Below are 21,581 nucleotides of genomic sequence, written 5' to 3'. Positions count from 1 at the left end.
TCACCATGAGTCCCCAAATCCTAAGAACTTTATACAGGAGCACAACTGAGAGCATCCTGTATCACTGCCTCGTATGGGAATTGTACTTCCCTCAATCGCAGGACTCTGCAAACAGTGGTGCAGACAGCCCAGTACACCTGTGGATGTCAACTTCCCACTATTCAGGACATAGTTTTTTTTCTCAGAAGCTGTTTTCGAATTTTTAGCCAACTTGTTGCTTGGTTACCATTTCTCAAGGTTTATAGCTTGGTTTTTAACTTACATTTTAACCCTGCCTTTAAATAATATTAAAAATGGACTAAACTATTAATTTACTCAGTTTTAACGTGAAAAGGGTTAAATCACCCCGTTAAACGTAATAAGATTTTTGCTTATGTTAAGAAATTTTAAGGTCCCCATTATTTTTTTACAGGAAACTCACATACGCAAATGTGATAATCTATGTGTTTTTAGCTGTTGGAATGGACTTTGTTTTCACTCTTCTTTTCAGGCCAAATCTAGAGGAGTTTCGATTCTTATAGATAATACACTTTCCTTTGTCCAACATAAAGTAGTGTCTGATACTAATGGACGTCTTGTTATAGTTTCAGGAAAACTAGATAATAAATTAATAGTATTTGCCAATGTGTATGCCCCAAATGTAGATGATCCAGGATTCTTTGAGCCTTGTTTTTTTTTTCGTTTTTACCAGATCTGAATCTTTATTCTTTGATGATGGGAGGAGATTTTAACTGTTGGCTGGACCCAATTTTAGACCGATCATCTTCTAAACCAGCGCCTCTTAATAAATCAGCTTTGTTTATTCAATCCTTTTTATTGAAGTGTGGTATAGTTGATGTTTGGTGTTTTTTACATCCTTTAGATAGGGAGTATTCGTTTTTTCCCATGTTCATCATACATATTCCAGGATTTATTATTTTTTATCGATAGTCAAATGATTTCATCAGTTCATTCCTATGAATATAAAGAGATTGCTGTTTCAGATCATGCTCCTATATTTCTATCTTTAAAACTTCCTGGTCTTCCTCAAACCAACAGATTTTGGCATTTTAATACAACTTTGCTATGTGATAAGAAATTTTTAAATTTTCTAGAGAAGCATATTATTTTGTTTTTTTTTGAAGAGAATAAAAAGGGAGAGACTTCTAATCTTATTGTATGGGATTACTTTCAAGGCCTATACTAGAGGACGAATTATTTCTTATACTGCAAGTGTTAAGAATAAAGCTAATAAAGAAAGAATTGAATTAGCCAATCAATTGAAACAATTAGATCAAAAATATGCTATAGCTCCAGATCCTGTTTTATATAAAAGACGTGTTGAAGTTAAAACTAAATGTGATCTTCTGTTAACATATCCAATTGAAACTCAACTTCTTAAAGATAAAACTCAATTTTACATTCACGGAGATAAATCAGGCAAAGTATTGGCCAACCAATTAAAAACTTATGTAGTTAAACGACAAATTAAAGAAATTTGCAAATCTAATGGTGATAGGACAACTGATTACTCTGAAATAAATGATACCTTCAGAGAATTCTATTCTAAACTTTATAGTTCTGATTCCCCTAAAGATAATACTGTAATGAATAATTTTCTAGATCAATTAAATATCTCTGCACTTTCTGCAGATAATTGCAAACAGGTGGATCAACCCATTTCTTACGAGGAAATCGCCAAGGGTATACGTTCATTACACTCGGGGAAGGCTCCGGGTCCAGATGGATTTTCTGGAGAATTTTATAAGGCTTTTTCTCCATTAATTATGCCGCAATTACACTTAGTCTTTTTGGATTCTTTCAAATTGGGTAGTTTGCCTCAATCTTTTTATGAAGCTTCTACTTCGCTTATCCTAAAAAAGAACAAGGATCCAACTGAATGCTCTTCATATAGGCCAATTTCATTACTCAATGTTGATACTAAAATTCTTTATAAAGTTCTGGCTCATAGGATTGAAAATATTTTACCTTCTATTATTTCTGATGATCAGACTAGATTTATTAAAAACCTACATTCCCATTTTAATATACGCCGTATATTAAATGTTACTTACTCTCCTTCTCAGGAAATATCAGAATGTGGGATATCCGTAGATGCTGAGCAGGCCTTCTATCAGGTTGAATGGAATTATTTATTTAAAACTTTAGAAAAATTTAATTTTGGACCAGATTTTATTCAATGGATTAAATTACTTTATTTATCTCCTTCCGCTCAGGTTCTTAGTAATTTTCGAAATTCCAAACCATTTAAACTTCACCACGGAACTAGACAAGGCTGTCTGTTGAGTCCTTTGCTTTTTGATCTAGCTTTAGAACCTCTTGCCATTGCCTTTCGAGAATCTAATGATATCTGTGGTATTTTAAGGAGAGGTATCACCCACAAAATCTCACTTTACGCTGATGATATATTGCTTTTTATCTCTAATGTTGAGACCTCGTTACCTTGTATACTTTCTTTACTCTCCTGTTTTAGCCAGTTTTCAGGATATAAATTGAACCTACATAAGAGTGAATTATTTTCTTTAAATAAATTTGTATCAATTAATACCAATCTCCCTTTTAAAATGTACTTATTTGGGTGTAACAATCACTAAGAAGTACAAACACTTGTTTTAAGAAAACTTTCTTACTTTATTGAACCATGTAAAAAAGATATTATTAAATTGGTCACCTCTTTCAATATCGTTGATTGGACAAATTAATTCTATTAAAATGAATATTCTACCTAAATGTATATATCTTTTTCAGACTTTACCCGTTTTTATTCCTAAATCCTTTTTTGATTCTCTTGAATCTATTTTATCCTCCTATATATGGAAAAATAAATGTCCTCGTTTAAATAAAGTTCATCTTCAAAAATCTAAAAAGTCTGGAGGTTTAGCCTTACCTAATTTTAGGTTTTATTACTGGGCAGTTAATATACAATATCTTATGTTTTGGCTATATAATATTAATATAGATTGTTCAGTATGGGTTTCTTTAGAAGCTAACTCTGTTAATAAATTTTCTATTATTTCTCTTCTTGGATCCTCACTTCCTTTATTTGTAAGTAAACTTACTGATAATTTAATAGTTAAACATACTCTGAGGATCTGGATACAAGTTAGAAAACATTTTGGTTTATTTAGATTTTCCCTTCCTAGTCCCATTTATTCTAAGTTTTTTTAAACCCTCCATGACTGATTTAGTTTTTAAAGAATGGGACAGGTTGGGTATTAAATGTATTTGATATCTGTTTGTTGGAGGAAATCTTTTTTCATTTGAGCAATTGTCAGCAAAGTATAGCTTACCCAAAACTCACTTTTTTAGATATCTACAAATCAGAGACTTTCTAAGATCTCAATTATGCACATTTCCTATAAGCTCAGATAAGAACTTACTAGATGTAATTTTGTTTTACACCTTTTCATAATGGTTCAACATCTAATATTTATGGCATGTTACTGGAGATGAGGAATGTTCCTTTAGACAAAATTAAGAATCTCTGGGAACGATTTACAAGATATCTGAGGAAACTTGGAATGAAATTTTTTTAAACTGGTTAATACTTCATCACTATGTGTTCGCCATTCCCTCATACAATTTAAGGTGGTACATAGAGTCCATATGACTAAAGATAATCTATCTCGTTTTTATTTGGATGTATCTCCCTACTGTGACAGATGTAATAATGGAGAAGCTTAATTAATTCATGTGTTTTGGACTTGTCCATGTCTTGAAAAATATTGGAAGAAGTTTTTCAAACTTTTTCTTTACTTTTCAAAGTCAATTTTAAGCCTAATCCCCTGACGGCCCTATTTGGAATTGTTGCGGGACGAGATATCAAGCTGAAGACATCTGATTTACATATTTTGGCCTTTAGCTCTCTTATAGCTAGGAGGGCACTTTTGTTTAAATGGAAAGATGTTTCTCCTCCTACTCACGCTCAATGGTTATGCGACATTATGTTCTGCTTAGATTTAGAGAAGATACGTTGTTCAATTTCTGAATCTCGTGAAGACTTTCAAACACTGTGGGAACCCTTTTTGAATTATTTTCAAAACTGGTCCTTGGGTTGAAGTTCTGAACTGGAAAAAGGCCAAATTTGAAGAAATGAGAAAGGATTTAAAAAGTATGGATTAGGACAGGTTGTTCTCTGGCAAGGATGTGATTGGTAAGTGGGAGGCCTTCAAAGCAGAAATTTTCGGAGTGCAGAGTTTCTTTGTTCCTGTCAGAATTAAAGGTAAAGTGAATTAGAATAAGGAACCTTGGTTCTCAAGGGATATTGGAACTCTGATAAAGAAGGAGAGAGAGATGTATGACATGTATAGGAAACAGGGAGCAAATAAGGTGCTTGAGGAGTATAACAAGTGCAAAAAATACTTAAGAAAGAAATCAGGAGGGCTAAAAGAAGACATGAGGTTGCTTTGGCAGTCAAGGTGAAGGATAATCCAAAGAGCTTCTACAGGTATATTAAGAGCAAAAGGATAGTAAAGGATAAAATTGGTTCTCTTGAAGATCAGAGTGGTCGGCTATGTATGGAACCAAAAGAAATGGGGGAGATCTTAAATGGGTTTTTTTGTGTCTGTATTTACTAAGGAAACTGGCATGGAGTCAATGGAAATAAGGCAAGCAAGTAGTGAGGTCATGGAATCCCTCGGACCTTGAAGGAGACTAGTGTTGACATTTCAGGGGCCCTGGCGGATATATTTAAAATGTCGGTATCTAAGGGTGAGGTGCCAGAGGATTGGAGGATAGCTCATGTTGTTCTGTTGTTTAAAAAAGGCTCTAAAAGTAATCTGGGAAATTATAGGCCGGTAAGTTTGACATCGGTAGTAGGTAAATTATTGTAAGGAGTACTAAGAGATAGAATCTACAAGTATTTGGGTAGACAGGAACTTAATAGGGAGCGTTAACATGGCTTTGTGCATGGCAGGTCATGTTTAACAAATCTATTAGAGTTTTTTGAGGTTACCAGGAAAGTGGATGAAGGGAAGGCAGTACATGTTGTCTACATGAACTTCAGTAAGGCCTTTGACAAGGTCCCGCATGGGAGGTTAGTTAGGAAGATTCAGTCACTAGGTATACATGGAGAGGTAGTAAATTGGATTAGATATTGGCTCAATGGAAGAAGCCAGAGAGTGGTAGTGAAGGATTGCTTCTCTGAGTGGAGGCCTGTGACCAGTGGTGTGCCACAGGGATCAGTGCTGGGTCCATTGTTATTTAGCATCTATATCAATGATCTGGATGATAATGTGGTAAATTAGATCAGCAAATTTGCTGATGATACAAAGATTGGAGGTGTAGTGGATGGTGAGGAAGGTTTTCAAAGCTTGCAGAGGGATTTGGACCAGTTGGAAAAATGGGCTGAAAAATGGCAGATGTAGTTTAATACAGACAAGTGTGAGGTATTGCACTTTGGAAGGACAAACCAAGGTAGAACATGCAAGGTAAATGGTAGGGCACTGAGGAGTGCAGTAGAACAGAGGGATCTGGGAATACAGATACAAAATTCCCTAAAAGTGGCGTCACAGGTAGATAGTATTGTAAAGAGAGCTTTTGGTACATTGGCCTTTATAAATCAAAGTACTGAGAATAAGAGTTGGAATGTTATGGTGAGGTTGTATAAGGCATTGGTGAGGCTGCATTTGGAGTATTGTGTGCAGTTTTGGTCACCAAATTACAGGAAGGATATTAATAAGGTTGAAAGAGAGCAGAGAAGGTTTACAAGGATGTTGCCAGGACTTGAGAAACTGAGTTACAGAGAACGGTTGCATAGGTTAGGACTTAATTCCCTGGAGCGCAGAAGAATGAGCAGAGATTTGATAGAGGTATATAAAATTATGATTGGTATAGATAGAGTGAATGCAAGCAGGCTTTTTCCACTGATGCTAGGGGAGAAAAAAAAACCAGAGCACATGGGTTAAGGGTGAAGGGGGAAAAGTTTAAAGGGAACATTGGGAGGGAGGGGGCTTCTTCACACAGAGAGTGGTGGGAGTGTGGAACGAGCTGCCAGATGAAGTGGTAAATGCGGGCTCACCTTTAACGTTTAAGAAAAACTTGGACAGATACATGGATGACAGGTGTATGGAGAGATATGGTCCAGGTTCAGGTCAGTGGGACTAGGCAGAAAAATGGTTCGGCACAGCCAAGGGCCAAAAGGACTGTTTCTGTGTTGTAATGTTCTATGGTTCTATCAAAACCCTCAATTCGTTGTTTAAATTTAGATGTTGGCTATTATTAATTTTTATTATATGAGAAGGTATTTTACCCTTTTTTCTCCTTAATAACACCTTTGGTCTTGGTAGGGGTTAGATTCTTTTTTTGTAATAAATTAATATATTTCAATATAACTTTGACTAGCTACATGAATACCGGGCAATGATATTGTTATTATGAATAGATATAATGTAATTGTTTTTTCTTTACCTTTTATATATACTTTCTTGTACTCTGTATTCTTCTATGTAGAAACTAATAAAAAATATTGAAAAGGACATTTACAAAGATAGGTGTGTAAAAAGGGCCATTGGAAGGATCATTGGGGACCCGAGTCACCCCCACCACAAGCTGCTCCAGCTACTACTATCCAGGAAACGGTACCACAGCATTAAAGCCAGGACCACAGGCTCTGAGATAACTTTTCCCACCAAGCCATCAGACTGATTAATTCATGCCAACACAGAGGTATTTCTAAGCTATATTGACTGTTCTGTTGTACATCTTACTGTGCATATTATTTATTACAAATTACTATAAGTTGCACATTTAGACAGAGACGTAATGTAAAGATTACATTTACATGTAATCTCATGTATGTGAGGGACATAAATAAAATCAATTCAAGTGGATTGGTCTTTTATTTCCATGCTAGATCTATCACTTTATAGATGCAATGTTAACAATGGTGTTGTAATATTTCCTCTACTATATCTTTATGAGGTATGGTATGAGGATACAACCATCCCAATTCAGGGAGTTGGTTTAATTTAATATTTATCCTTTTACTTTAAGTGCATTTAGATCATTTCCATTCTGATGACTTCTGCCTAATCAGTTGCTCTGGCAAATAAGGTAAAATAAATTCTTATACTTTTGACTTGCTGCTTTCAATTACTGGCCTATGCTTTTCTTTTTCTAATTGATTAACCCAGCCTCATCATAGCACTAACACTGATTTACTAACATCATAATATTTTCTTAGAAATTTCAGGTTTGCAAACGAGTGGGGACCTTTAGACACAGGAGCAGAATTAGGTTATTTGGCCCACCAAATCTGCTCTGCCATTCCATTATGGCTGAGTTATTATCCCTCTCAGCCCCATCCTCCTGCCTTCTCCCTGTAACATTTGACACCCTTATTAATCAAGAACCTATCACCCTCCACTTTAGATATATCCAGTGACTTCCACAGATTCACCATCCTCCACCTTAAGAAATTCCTCCCCAACTCTAAAGGGATGTCCTTCTATTCTGAGACTGTGTCTCGTGGTCCTGGAATTATCCACTACTGGAAACATCCACTCCATTTAGGCCTTTCAATATTCAAGAGGTTTATGAGAGAAAACTGGCAGAGAACATAAAAACGGACTGTAAAAGCTTTTATAGATATGTAAAAAGGAAAAGACTGATAAAGACAAATGTAGGTCCCCTGCAAACAGAAACAGGTGAATTGATTATGGGGAGCAAGGACATGGCAGACCAATTGAATAATTACTTTGGTTCTGTCTTCACTAAGGAGGACATAAATAATCTTCCAGAAATAGTAAGGGACAGAGGGTCCAGTGAGATGGAGGAACTGAGCGAAATACATGTTAGTAGGGAAGTGGTGTTAGGTAAATTGAAGGGATTGAAGGCAGATAAATCCCCAGGGCCAGATGGTCTGCATCCCAGAGTGCTTAAGGAAGTGGCCCAAGAAATAGTGGATGCATTAGTGATAATTTTTCAAAACTCGTTAGATTCTGGACTAGTTCCTGAGGATTGGAGGGTGGCTAATGTAACCCCACTTTTTAAAAAAGGAGGGAGAGAGAAACCGGGGAATTATAGGCCGGTTAGCCTAACGTCGGTGGTGGGGAAACTACTGGAGTCAGTTATCAAGGATGTGATAACAGCACATTTGGAAAGCGGTGAAATGATCGGACAAAGTCAGCATGGATTTGTGAAAGGAAAATCATGTCTGACGAATCTCATAGAATTTTTTGAGGATGTAACTAGTAGAGTGGATAGGGGAGAACCAGTGGATGTGGTATATTTGGATTTTCAAAAGGCTTTTGACAAGGTCCCACACAGGAGATTAGTGTGCAAACTTAAAGCACACGGTATTGGGGGTAAGGTATTGGTGTGGGTGGAGAATTGGTTAGCAGACAGGAAGCAAAGAGTGGGAATAAACGGGACCTTTTCAGAATGGCAGGCGGTGACTAGTGGGGTACCGCAAGGCTCAGTGCTGGGACCCCAGTTGTTTACAATATATATTAATGACTTGGATGAGGGAATTAAATGCAGCATCTCCAAGTTTGCGGATGACACGAAGCTGGGTGGCAGTGTTAGCAGTGAGGAGGATGCTAAGAGGATGCAGGGTGACTTGGATAGGTTGGGTGAGTGGGCAAACTCATGGCAGATGCAATTTAATGTGGATAAATGTGAAGTTATCCACTTTGGTGGCAAAAATAGGAAAACAGATTATTATCTGAATGGTGGCCGATTAGGAAAAGGGGAGGTGCAACGAGACCTGGGTGTCATTATACACCAGTCATTGAAAGTGGGCATGCAGGTACAGCAGGCGGTGAAAAAGGCGAACGGTATGCTGGCATTTATAGCGAGAGGATTCGAGTACAGGAGCAGGGAGGTACTACTGCAGTTGTACAAGGCCTTGGTGAGACCACACCTGGAGTATTGTGTGCAGTTTTGGTCCCCTAATCTGAGGAAAGACATCCTTGCCATAGAGGGAGTACAAAGAAGGTTCACCAGATTGATTCCTGGGATGGCAGGTCTTTCATATGAAGAAAGACTGGATGAACTGGGCTTGTACTCGTTGGAATTTAGAAGATTGAGGGGGGATCTGATTGAAACGTATAAGATCCTAAAGGGATTGGACAGGCTAGATGCGGGAAGATTGTTCCCGATGTTGGGGAGGTCTAGAACGAGGGGTCACAGTTTGAGGATAGAGGGGAAGCCTTTTAGGACCGAGGTTAGGAAAAACTTCTTCACACAGAGAGTGGTGAATCTGTGGAATTCTCTGCCACAGCAAACTGTTGAGGCCAGTTCATTAGCTATGTTTAAAAGGAAGTTAGATATGGCCCTTGTGGCTACAGGGGTCACGGGGTATGGAGGGAAGGCTGGGTTCTGAGTTGGATGATCAGCCATGATCATAATAAATGGCGGTGCAGGCTCGAAGGGCCGAATGGCCTACTCCTGCACCTATTTTCTATGTTTCTATGTTTCTATGTTTCAATGAGATTCCCCCCCCCCCATTTTAACTCCAGCTAGAGCCATCAAACTCTCCTCATATGTTAACCCTTTCTTTCCCAGGATGTTTCTCGTGAACCTCCTCTGGACATTCTCCAATGCCAGCGTATACTTTCTTATCTAAGGGGCTCAAAACTGCCCAGAATATTCCAAGTGTAGTCTGACCAATGCCTTATAAAGTCTCAGCTTTACATTCTTGATACAGCAGTTCTCTCAAAATAGATAGATAGATATACTTTACTGATCCCAAGGGAAATTGGGTTTCGTTACAGCCACACCAACCAAGAATAGAGCACAAATATAGCAGAAAAGAAATGCTAATATTACATTTGCCTTCCTTAGTACTGACTCAGCCTACAAGTTAACCTTTAGGGAATCCAGCAGAAGGACTCCCAAGTTCCTTTGCACCTCTGATTTCTAAATTTTCTCCCTGTTTAGAAAACAGTTAAATGGTTCAATAATGTCAGAGTATGTAAACATACTGAAATTCTTACTCTTTGCAGACATCCACAAAACAGAAAAAAATCCCAAAGAATGAATGACAGAAGCATCAGAACCCTAAAGCCCCTCCCCCCACTCCTATGCACAAGCATTGACCCTCCCCCTCCACGCAAGGAATAGCAAAGCCCCCAAAGAGACCTTGATGTATAGTTCATCCTGGCACTTCGGTATCTCAGACAGACTCTCTCTCTCACTAGTGAGGGAGTGAGAGATTTCTCCTGCAGCAATGAGAGTGGGAGGCCAGCAGCTCGTCATTTCGATGTTACAGTCTTACACATCACTTCTCCAAGTCCCCCGACTCGAGGACCAACAGGAGAGGGGGGGGGGAGGAGGAGGAGGAGAGAGAGAGAGAGAGATCATGCATGTACAGCAAAGTGCATGATCATAAATTTCCCTACACTGTATTCCATCTGTCACTTCTTTGCCTATTCTCCCAAACTAAGTTCTTCTGCAGAATCCCTGCTTCCTTAACACCACCTATCTTTGTATCATCCATAAACTTGGCCACAAAGCCATCAATTCCATCATCCAAATTATTGCACATAACATGAAAAGTGCTCCCAACATCAACCCTTGTAGAACGCCACTGTTTATTGGCAGCTAACTAGAAAAGGCCCTCATTATTCCCACTCTTTGCCTCCTGCCAGTCAGCCAATCTTCAATCCTTGCTGGTGTATTTCCTGTAATACCATGGGGCCTTGTATTGTTTAGCAGTCTCATGTGCAGCACTTGCCAAAGGCCTCTAAAATTCCAAGTAAACAACATCCACTGAGTCTCCTTTGTCTATCCTGCCTGTTGTTTCCTCAAAGAATTCTAACAGATTTGAAAGGCAAGATTTCCCCTTGAAACCATGCTGATTGCAGTCTACTTAGGTGCCTCCAAGTACCCCAAATCCTCATCCTTAATAATGGACTCCCAACATCATTCCAACCACTGATATCATGCTCTCCTTTCTTCTGCCTGTCTCCCTTCTTATAGACTGGAGTAAATAAATAAGCAATAAATATCGAGAATGGGATAAAGATGAACGTGAATCCATAGCTGTGGGAACATTTCAGTGATGGGGCAAGTAGAGTGCAATTATCCTCTTTGGTTCAAGAGCCTGCTGGTCGGGGGGTAATGACTGTTACTGAACCTGGTGGCACGAGTCCTAAAAAGAGAGCATATGCTGGGTGAGGAGGTCCCTGATGATGGATGCTGCTTTCCCATGACAGCGTTTCATGTAGATGAGCTCAAAGAGGACTTTAGCCTCGATGGACTGGGCTGTATCCACTATTCTTTGTAGGATTTTCCATTCAAGGGCATTGGTGTTTTCATACCAGGCTGTGATACAGCCAGTCAATATACTCTCCACTACACATCGATAGAAGTTTTGTCAAAATTTTAGATGTCATGCTGAATCTTCACAATTCCCAAGGAAGTAAAGGCGCTGCCTTTATATATTACTTCATTTAAGTGCCGAACCCAGGATAGGTCCACTAAAATAATAACTCACAGGAATTTAAACTTGCTAACCCTCATCACTTCTGATTCTCCGATGAGGACTGACTCATGGACCTCTAGTTTCCTACTCCTGAAGTCAATAAACAGCTCCACCACATATGATACAACTCATTACACACTGCACCTTAAACATTAAAAAAAACACCCGTCTGTGGTGGTACCAATAGCAAGAGCCCTCCCTGTTCTTGATGTTAACTGAATGTCCAAAGACGCTATTGACAACCCTTTGTTGTCCAGTTATTCCATGCACAATGTTGATTGACAAAAAAAGTCGAAAGGGAAATAATGTAATATAGTCTTCAAACAACAGGGCATTTTAGTTTTTCTTAATTACACTGCCACACTAAATCAGCCCTTTACAGCACTCAGGTTCTCTGGTTGGTGAATTGGGAGAAGCACAATGTTAACAGTCACACTTAACATTGCCTCCAATGAGGAGTAAGGCAGTTGTTAACTACGGTGTCTTAAATTCTCAGCAATTTTCTCTGGCCTTGAGATGAATGTGCACTAGAGGGCATCCTCTAACAAAAGCAGTCTACTTCGTCCACATTAAATACTTAACTGCAGAGTATCGACCCTTACCAATGATTTATTTCAGCTCCTTTAGAAACCCTTCCTGCTGCTTGCTTTCTCTCTTGTAAGATTAACTTCATGCAAGTTTGCACACTTGTTGAAATGTTCTACCCATATCTGGCCTTGAATGTTTTATTGACACTTTTAGAAGATCCACCACTCATATCACTTTTTCTCAAATCTTAACCTAAATTTTCTGAGGTTCTCACTTGTGACATTAAGTCTGATCTTCTAAGACATGCATAACCCTGTCTCTATTCACCTCATACTCAAGGTGCTTGTAATTTGGAGTCCTTATACAAATATATTTTTAAACCATGGATCGCAAATAGACACACAAAGCAGATCAGGGACTGAATTCTTGTCCACTTGATTGCCATCAAACTGAATGGTGTTTGGATAAATTCAGTCATATCAACTACATTGTTGTAGTTCCATATCTCAAATCAATGGTCCTGGCCTCTTTGACATCAGTCCAGTAACTTTACTAGACAGAAAAAAAAACTACAAATGCAGCAACTTGGAGTAAAACAAAAATGAGCTGCTGTAGGAGCTGTCAGTTTTTCCAGTGGCTGTATCTCTAACTTTACTATTAAAATGCAAATTGTACATCAGCTGCAGATACCCAAGATTTTAGATTCTTTCTGCTTAAATTCCCACATCACTTACTTTACCAATTCTTTACACCATCTTGTACCCTTAACAAGTGCCTTAGTTTCAAACTCCAGCTTCATGTGTGCCTGTTACTTTTAACCAAATTTGCAGCCATGCAACTTGAGGGATTAGCCCCCAAAGCACCCCTGCTTATATCTCTCTCCTCAGCATTGACATCTCTGACCAGCCTTTCAGTCATCATCCCCTACACCCCACCCCCTCCCATTAGCCTGGAAGTGGATTTCCATACAAACCTTAGGGAACCCATACAGCATGCTGCAGGAACTCAGCAGGTCAGATGTTTCAGGCCAAGACTTTTCATCAGCACTGGAAAAGGAGCAAAAGCCAGAATAAAGTGGGGTAGGGGATGCAGGTGATAGGTGAGTGGGAGTGGGGATTAGGTAAGAAGCTGGGGGAGGGGTGGGAAACGGAAGAGGAGAAAGACTGAAGAAGGAATCTAATAGGAAAGGACAGTGGATCATGGAAGAAAGGAGAGGAAGGGGGAAACCAGAGGGGGTGAGAGGATAACCAGAATGGGATTTTTTTAAAGTGATTAATGGTGATTAAGTGATTAGAGAGAGGAGTAATTAACAAAAATTACAGAAACCGTCATTGGAGGCTACCCAAACCTTAGAATATTTCCCAATGTTGAAAATCCATGTCCGCTAAATACAGAATTTCCTCTACACATCAAAGTATTACATGTTCCCCATTTGTACAATATAATGCTATTATTTGAATATTATTTTTGTGAACTGCATCAAAAAGAAAGTGCCATTGTATTCATGGATGAAAATCTAGCCAAAGAATCTGGCTGTCAATAAATCAGTCTGATGGTTAATCCACTGAAATCATAATAGCAGTATAAACAGCCAACCTACTCCGCCAGGTCATAGCCCATTAGGTGTGGATGATCACTCTTGGCTTCCAACACCCCCCCCCCACAAAGATTAGGAACAGGCCCTGATAGGTGAACAAAATAAAATGCAAAACCAACAGAAACCAAGTAATGCAAAACTAATGGTCTGCGAAAACAGCCAGAATTGCTTTACATTGCAAAGTTACTGGCAGAGGCTCCTTCAAATGAGGGCTGCAGAAATTCATTACAGTAATGTCACACCAAGGGCCGCCATTCTTCTTGTAAACTAACATTCTGCATTAGTCTGCCACTTCTTCCCACGGGAAGCAAAGTGTGTAAAGCAACACATGGCAAAATAACTTTTCATAATATCTCAAGATCTGAATTGCAGTTGCAAAAAGTCTTACAATTTAAGTTCAATCTCTGTAGGCACTTCACAGCAGTGTTATCAAACCCAGCCACTTAAGGATAAACAATAAATGCTTGATTAAATATATTTATTACAAATATCTTAGAAGCAAGGAGTTGGTGATGGAATCTGAGAGCTTAAGGTGTAGGCATCAAAAGGATGGCTGACATTGATGGAAAAACAGCAACGGGGATTCCTAATGAACAAGAGACCAGAACTTGTAAAGCACAGTGCCTGTGGAAGATTATGGGCTGTGAAAGTTTAAAAGAATGGTATGATAATAAAGAAATCTCAAAACAAGGTGTGAACATTAATAACTGATTACTGACAAATAGCAATCTAATTCCAAGTCAGCAAGCACAAAAGTGATCTTCCAATAGGACTGGTGCTAGCCACAGGCAGCAAAGTTTGCTGTCAACCTGGAGAAGTAAAAGTCAAGACCAAAGATAGACATGGAATGGATGAAGATTTCATATTAGACTACAAAACCATAAAACATAGGAGAAGAAATAAGCCATTCTGCCCGTTGAGTTTTCTCCACCATTTCATTATGGCTGACTTACGGTATTATCCCTAGTAATATTAATTAAAAATAGATTGCAGATAAACTGCAGGTAAGGTTTTAGACTTAAAAGACCAACACTTACACAATGGAACACAAAAGATCCCTTTCCCACTCCTTTTACAAATTTGTTAATAATCTCACCCAAATCTCTCAGATAAACAGCAAATTATAAACAAAATGGGTGGCACAATGTCTAGGTTAGTGGAACTGCTATCTCATCTCCAGTACTGCTGGTTCATTGAAATTTGCACATTCTCTCTGTACTGTTTTATCCCACCTCAGAAACGTGAGGAATGGTACACTATATACTGTCCTTACTGTACCTGGCTTGATGGGAATACGGAGTGAACATGAAGGAGTTAGTGGGGAATCTGGTTTATTTGTGAACCAACATTTTTTAGAAATATACTGAGATACAGTGCAGAGTAGACCCTTTGAGGCTTTGCCAGAATGAAATGTGGAAATACAGCTGCAATCAACAACATACCTCTAATTAGCAATGTCTACATACAAGGGGTGATTGATAAGTTTGTGGCCTAACTTTCTGCATAATCACTCAGAGTTGAACTGCATGTGCATGTAACAAGAGCTGTATAACCCATGTCCTTCTACCTTAGGCCATGAACTTATCAATCACTCCTGCTGTGGACACTTTCTGGAGGTCCAAGACGCCGACTTCTACAAAGAAGGGATCTGTATGCTCCACGACCACTGGACTAAGTGTGTACATGTAGGAGGGGACTGTGTTGAAAAATAAATGGGCGAGGTTTTCTAAACTTGACGCCTTCTACCTTAGGCCACAAACTTATCTATCACCCCTCGTAATTACCAAACAGTTTGAGTTATTTCTTAAATTTTTTAGGATAACACTCTGTCAACTGCCAGCAGCCCAATATATTTGCATGCAATAAGAACACAAATATTGGGTACATTTCAGTTTTATTTTGACAGCTGTGTCTTCACCTACAGAAGTTATTATGCAAAATATTAAACTACTTTCCTTTAGAACTTTATGTAAAGATGCATAATGTTTTAATAAAGATGTTTTATGTAAAGAACCATAAATCCACAGCACACAATAGAATTCTATTTATCAATTATAAGCTATCACAGCATACATTTCTTTTTATAATTAATACACCAAAAATATCTTAACGACTTAAAAAAAATTACTAAACTAAACCTAGTAAACGCTATTAAACCAGGTATAAACTGAAATAAGGATACAGAAATAATGCTTCACAAGTTTGTGCTCTTATTCAAATTACCAACTTAATTCAAAACAATGCTGACTTAAAAAGATATTGTTCTTTTAAAAAAATATTGCAGTATTTTACACCAAACAAGGCCAATGAGCTAACTGAAAATCTAGGCAAGATTGTCTTTACTACAGAAATCAAAGCCAGATAAGATTGTACATATTTCTGTATACTTTGTGATATTCAATTATCATTTCCCTTCTGCCGAAGGTTTCTAGATTTTCCATTTTCAACTTTCCTTTTTTTAAACATTGTCTCTCCTCCTGCGCCACTCCCCAGTGAAGTTATTTCTTTTTGTTTAAATTTGACTTTTGGTTCCTGGTTTACATCGATCACTGTTGGAGAAGAGTGCTCCACTGTAGGCAGTTGCAGGTCTATCTGTTCACTGTACAATAAGGGGAGAGATTTAAGCACACCATGATTAATTTGTACATTGCATATTCAACAGTTCACAATCAAATTTTTGGCCAACCACAAAAAAGTAGAATGCTGGAAACAAGTAGGTCAGTCTCTCTGTGGAATGAGAAATGCAGTTAATATTTCAGGTCTAAGACCTCTCATCAGAACTGGGAAAGAGAAAATAAGTTAGTTGCAGAGAAGGTGAAGTTGAAACAGAACAAAGGGAGCATCTCGGGTAGAACATAACCAAATAAATTAGTTTTGTAGTTACAGGTAGGTTACGCTTAATTATTGGTGTTATATGCTGCTGATTGCAGGGCTGTGGGTCATGCCCAGTAGGTCTGTAGCTTGGGTTCCTGGTGCCATCGGACTCCACGTCCAATGAGAGAAGAGATGTAGCCTTGGTTTAACAAAAAGTCAGCGCCACACTTATGACAGCAATAATTCACAACAGCATGAGAGTCAGCTATCTAGAATAGGATTTCAATCCACAACTGCCCACAGGTGTAGGCATCGCCCAATTTACAAAAGCCTGATCGTCTTTGCTACTAATACTGAAGATATAAAAGCCTGTAAATATGTACCACCAGGCTGAAGGACATTTTCTGCTCTGTGTTAAAAGACTATTGAATAGTTCCCTAGTACATTAAAATGAACTTGACCTCACAATCTACTTTGGTAAAAGAATAAATCAAGGAAGGTAGTGCACCCGTGGCTGACAAGAGAAATTAGGGATAGTATCAATTCCAAAGAAGAAGCATACAAATTAGCCAGAAAAAGTGGCTCACCTGAGGATTGAGAGAAATTCGGAGTTCAGCAGAGGAGGACAAAGGGCTTAATTAGGAAGGGGAAAAAAGATTATGAGAGAAAACTGGCAGGGAACATAAAAACGGACTGTAAAAGCTTTTATAGATATGTAAAAAGGAAAAGACTGGTAAAGACAAATATAGGTCCCCTGCAGACAGAAACAGGTGAATTGATTATGGGGAGCAAGGACATGGCAGACGAATTGAATAATTACTTTCGTTCTGTCTTCACTAAGGAGGCCATAAATAATCTTCCAGAAATAGTAGGGGACAGAGGGTCCAGTGAGATGGAGGAACTGAGCAAAATACATGTTAGTAGGGAAGTGGTGTTAGGTAAATTGAAGGGATTGAAGGCAGATAAATCCCCAGGGCCAGATGGTCTGCATCACAGAGTGCTTAAGGAAGTAGCCCAAGAAATAGTGGATGCATTAGTGATAATTTTTCAAAACTCGTTAGATTCTGGACTAGTTCCTGAGGATTGGAGGGTGGCTAATGTAACCCCACTTTTTAAAAAAGGAGGGAGAGAGAAACCGGGGAATTATAGACCGGTTAGCCTAACGTTGGTGGTAGGGAAACTGCTGGAGTCAGTTATCAAGGATGTGATAACAGCACATTTGGAAAGCGGTGAAATCATCGGACAAAGTCAGCATGGATTTGTGAAAGGAAAATCATGTCTGACGAATCTCACAGAATTTTTTGAGGATGTAACTAGTAGAGTGGATAGGGGAGAACCAGTGGATGTGGTATATTTGGATTTTCAAAAGGCTTTTGACAAGGTCCCACACAGGAGATTAGTGTGCAAACTTAAAGCACACGGTATTGGGGGTAAGGTATTGGTGTGGGTGGAGAATTGGTTAGCAGACAGGAAGCAAAGAGTCGGAATAAACGGGAACTTTTCAGAATGGCAGGCGGTGACTAGTGGGGTACCGCAAGGCTCAGTGCTGGGACCCCAGTTGCTTACAATATATATTAATGACTCGGATGAGGGAATTGAATGCAGCATCTCCAAGTTTGCGGATGACACGAAGCTGGGCGGCAGTGTTAGCTGTGAGGAGGATGCTAAGAGGATGCAGGGTGACTTGGATAGGTTGGGTGAGTGGGCAAATTCATGGCAGATGCAATTTAATGTGGATAAATGTGCAGTTATCCACTTTGGTGGCAAAAATAGGAAAACAGATTATTATCTGAATGGTGGCCGATTAGGAAAAGGGGAGGTGCAACGAGACCTGGGTGTCATTATACACCAGTCATTGAAAGTGGGCAGGTACAGCAGGCGGTGAAAAAGGCGAATGGTATGCTGGCGTTTATAGCGAGAGGATTTGAATACAGGAGCAGGAAGGTACTACTGCAGTTGTACAAGGCCTTGGTGAGACCACACCTGGAGTATTGTGTGCAGTGTTGGTCCCCTAATCTGAGGAAAGACATCCCTGCCATAGAGGGAGTACAAAGGTGGTTCACCAAATTGATTCCTGGGATGGCAGGACTTTGATATGAAGAAAGACTGGATGAACTGGGCTTGTACTTGCTGGAATTTAGAAGATTGAGGGGGGATCTGATTGAAACGTATAAAATCCTAAAGGGATTGGACAGGCTAGATGCAGGAAGATTGTTCCCGATGTTGGGGAAGTCCAGAACGAGGGGCCACAGTTTGAGGATAGAGGGGAAGCCTTTTAGGACCGAGATTAGGAAAAACTTCTTCACACAGAGAGTGGTGAATCTGTGGAATTCTCTGCCACAGGAAACAGTTGAGGCCAGTTCATTGGCTATATTTAAGAGGGAGTTAGATATGGCCCTTGTGGCTACGGGGGTCAGGGGGTATGGAGGGAAGGCTGGGGTGGGGTTCTGAGTTGGATGATCAGCCATGATCATAATAAATGGCGGTGCAGGCTCTAAGGGCCGAATGGCCTACTCCTGCACCTATTTTCTATGTTTCTATGACCTTGCAACTTATTTTCTAAATAAAGCACTAAACTTTCTCTTCAGCTATTGCAGTTTATTCTGCCTTCTTTTTTTTTGTAATATAATTTTTATAGAGTTTTCAAAAAGAATACACGAAAAGATAAAAATAAAATCTACCCTCCCCCCTCCCCTTAACCCTCCCCCCCCCATGTATAGTCCTACCTAAAATGAAGGAAAAAAAAACGCCTGGGTATTGGAAGGTTTCCACATGCTCCATGGGATTCAAAATAAAATTGGTATACTTATTCGTTACTTTCCCCAAGGGCCCAAGATCTTTATCGGAGCACTTAAATATGCCATCCTATCTTTTGTAAATAAGGGCGCCAAATATTCAAGAATGTTACATATTTATCTCTTAAATTATAAGTAATTTTTTCAAGTGGAATAGAACTGGCCATTTCATTATTCCAACGATCCATACTTAAATACGAATCCGATTTCCAAGTAACTGCTATAGTCTTCTTAGCTACTGCCAATGCAATTTTTATAAATTCTTTCTGATATTTATTCAATTTAAGTTTCAGTTTTATCCCTTCAATATCACCTAATAGAAATAATACAGGGTTATGTGGAAGTTGAGTTCCAGGAATTTGTTCCAATAACACTCTTAAATTTATCCAAAAGGGTCGAATTTTAAAACAAGACCAAGTAGAATGCAAAAAAGTACCAATTTCTTGATTACACCGAAAGCATTTATCGGATAGATCTGAATTTAATCTATTTTTTTTTGTGGTGTAATATATAATTGGTGTAAAAAAATTATATTGTACTAATCTAAGTTGAACATTTATTGTATTTGTCATACTGTCAAGACAGAGACTTGACCAATTTGTTTCATCAATATTAATATTCAGATCTGTTTCCCATTTTTGCTTTGACTTATGGGTTCCTTGTTTAATTGTCTGTTCTTGAATCAAATTATACATACAAGAAATAAATTTTTTAATTTTCCCTTTTTGAATTAAAATTTCAATTTCATTAGGTTTTGGCAAAAACATTGTTTGACCCAGCTTACCTTTTAAGTAAGCCCTTAATTGAAGGTAACAAAAGAAAGTATTATTTGATATTTTATATTTATCCTTTAATTGTTCAAATGACATCAATATACCTCATTCATAACAATCTCCTATAAATTTAATCCCTTTTTGGTACCAATTATATAAAAGTTGATTGTCCATTGTAAAAGGAATAAGTCTGTTTTGGAACAAAGGTCTCCTTGCTAATAGAGATTTCTGTGTTTCATTATCAACATTTATCTTATTCCATAGATCTATCAAATGTGTTAATATAGGAGATTCTTTCTTTTCCCGTATCCATTTAGATTCCCATTTATATATAAAATCTTCAGGTCTATTTTCTCCTATCTTGTCTAATTCTATTTTAATCCATGCTGGTTTTCGATCATCGAAGAAAGATGCAATAAATCTAAGTTGGTTTGCTTTATAATAGTTTTTAAAGTTTGGAAGTTGTAACCCTCCCAACCCAAATTTACATGTCAATTTTTCCAATGATATTCTTGACATTTTACCTTTCCAAAGAAATGTTCTCACACATTTATTTAACTCTTGAAAAAGTTTCTGTGGCAATTGTATTGGTAATGTTTGAAACAAATACTGTAATCTAGGAAATATATTCATTTTTACAACATTGACTCTGCCTACTAATGTTATTGGTAGTATCATCCATTTGTCAAAATCTTGAATTTTTTTCAATAGTGGTAAATAATGAAATTTATATAAATTCTTTAGATCATTATCAAGTCTTATACCTAAATAGTTTATACCATTTACCGGCCATCTAAATTGGGTTACTAATCGACATTGACTATAGTCTCCTTTAGTAAGAGGTAAAATTTCACTTTTATCCCAATATATTTTGTAACCTGATACCTTCCCATATTCATCCAATCTGGAAGATAATTTATGTAACGAATGTTGTGGGTTTGTTAAGTAGATCAAAACATCATCGGCAAAAAGATTAATTTTATATTCCTCCTGATTAACTCTAAAACCCATAATATCTGGATCAATTCTGATTAGTTCTGCTAATGGCTCTATCGCCAGTACAAATAAAGCAGGTGATAATGGACAACCTTGTCTAGTTGACCTTTTTAACTGGAACGGTGTTGAAATTTGAGAGTTTGTCACTACTTTAGCCTTAGGGTTAGAATTTAAAGTTTTAATCCAATTTATAAAAGATGTTCCTAACCCATATTTTTCTAATACTTTAAATAAAAAATCCCATTCTAATCTATCAAATGCTTTTTCTGCATCCAAGGCTACTACTATACTCTTCTCGTCCCTTTTTTGTGCCAAATGAATTATACTGAGTAGCCGAGTTACATTATCTGCCAATTGTCTATTTTTAATAAATCCTCTTTGATCCATATGTATTAATTTTGGTAAATATTTAGATAATCTATTCGATAAAATTTTTGCTATTATTTTATAATCCGTATTCAATAAAGAAATAGGCCTGTATGATGTTGGTTTCATAGGGTCTCTATCTTTTTTTGGCAATACTATTACAATCGCTGTTGAAAAAGATTCTGGGAGTTTATGTGTTTTTTCTGCTTGACGTATTAGTTCCATAAAGAGAGGAAATAATAAATCTTTAAATTTTTTATAAAATTCAGGTGGAAAACCATCTT

At 38.0% G+C, this 21,581-nt stretch overlaps 1 protein-coding gene across 1 annotated transcript in view; it reads right to left on the bottom strand.

Annotated features, from left to right (window-relative positions):
- Positions 1 to 13,775: 13,775 nt before the first annotated feature.
- The window catches only part of wbp4 (WW domain binding protein 4), a 75,819-nt gene continuing 68,013 nt past the window's right edge, over positions 13,776 to 21,581 (bottom strand). The window contains exon 10 of the mRNA XM_063051201.1: positions 13,776 to 16,152. Coding sequence (XP_062907271.1) covers positions 15,951 to 16,152 — 202 coding nt within the window. The 3' untranslated portion in view covers positions 13,776 to 15,950. The remainder of the gene's footprint in view (positions 16,153 to 21,581) is intronic.

The sequence above is a fragment of the Mobula hypostoma genome, chromosome 6, assembly GCF_963921235.1.
Source record: "Mobula hypostoma chromosome 6, sMobHyp1.1, whole genome shotgun sequence".
Taxonomy (NCBI): domain Eukaryota; kingdom Metazoa; phylum Chordata; class Chondrichthyes; order Myliobatiformes; family Myliobatidae; genus Mobula; species Mobula hypostoma.
The sequence above is the reverse complement of the archived record's forward strand: the minus strand, read 5'-3'. Positions and strand labels throughout refer to the sequence as shown.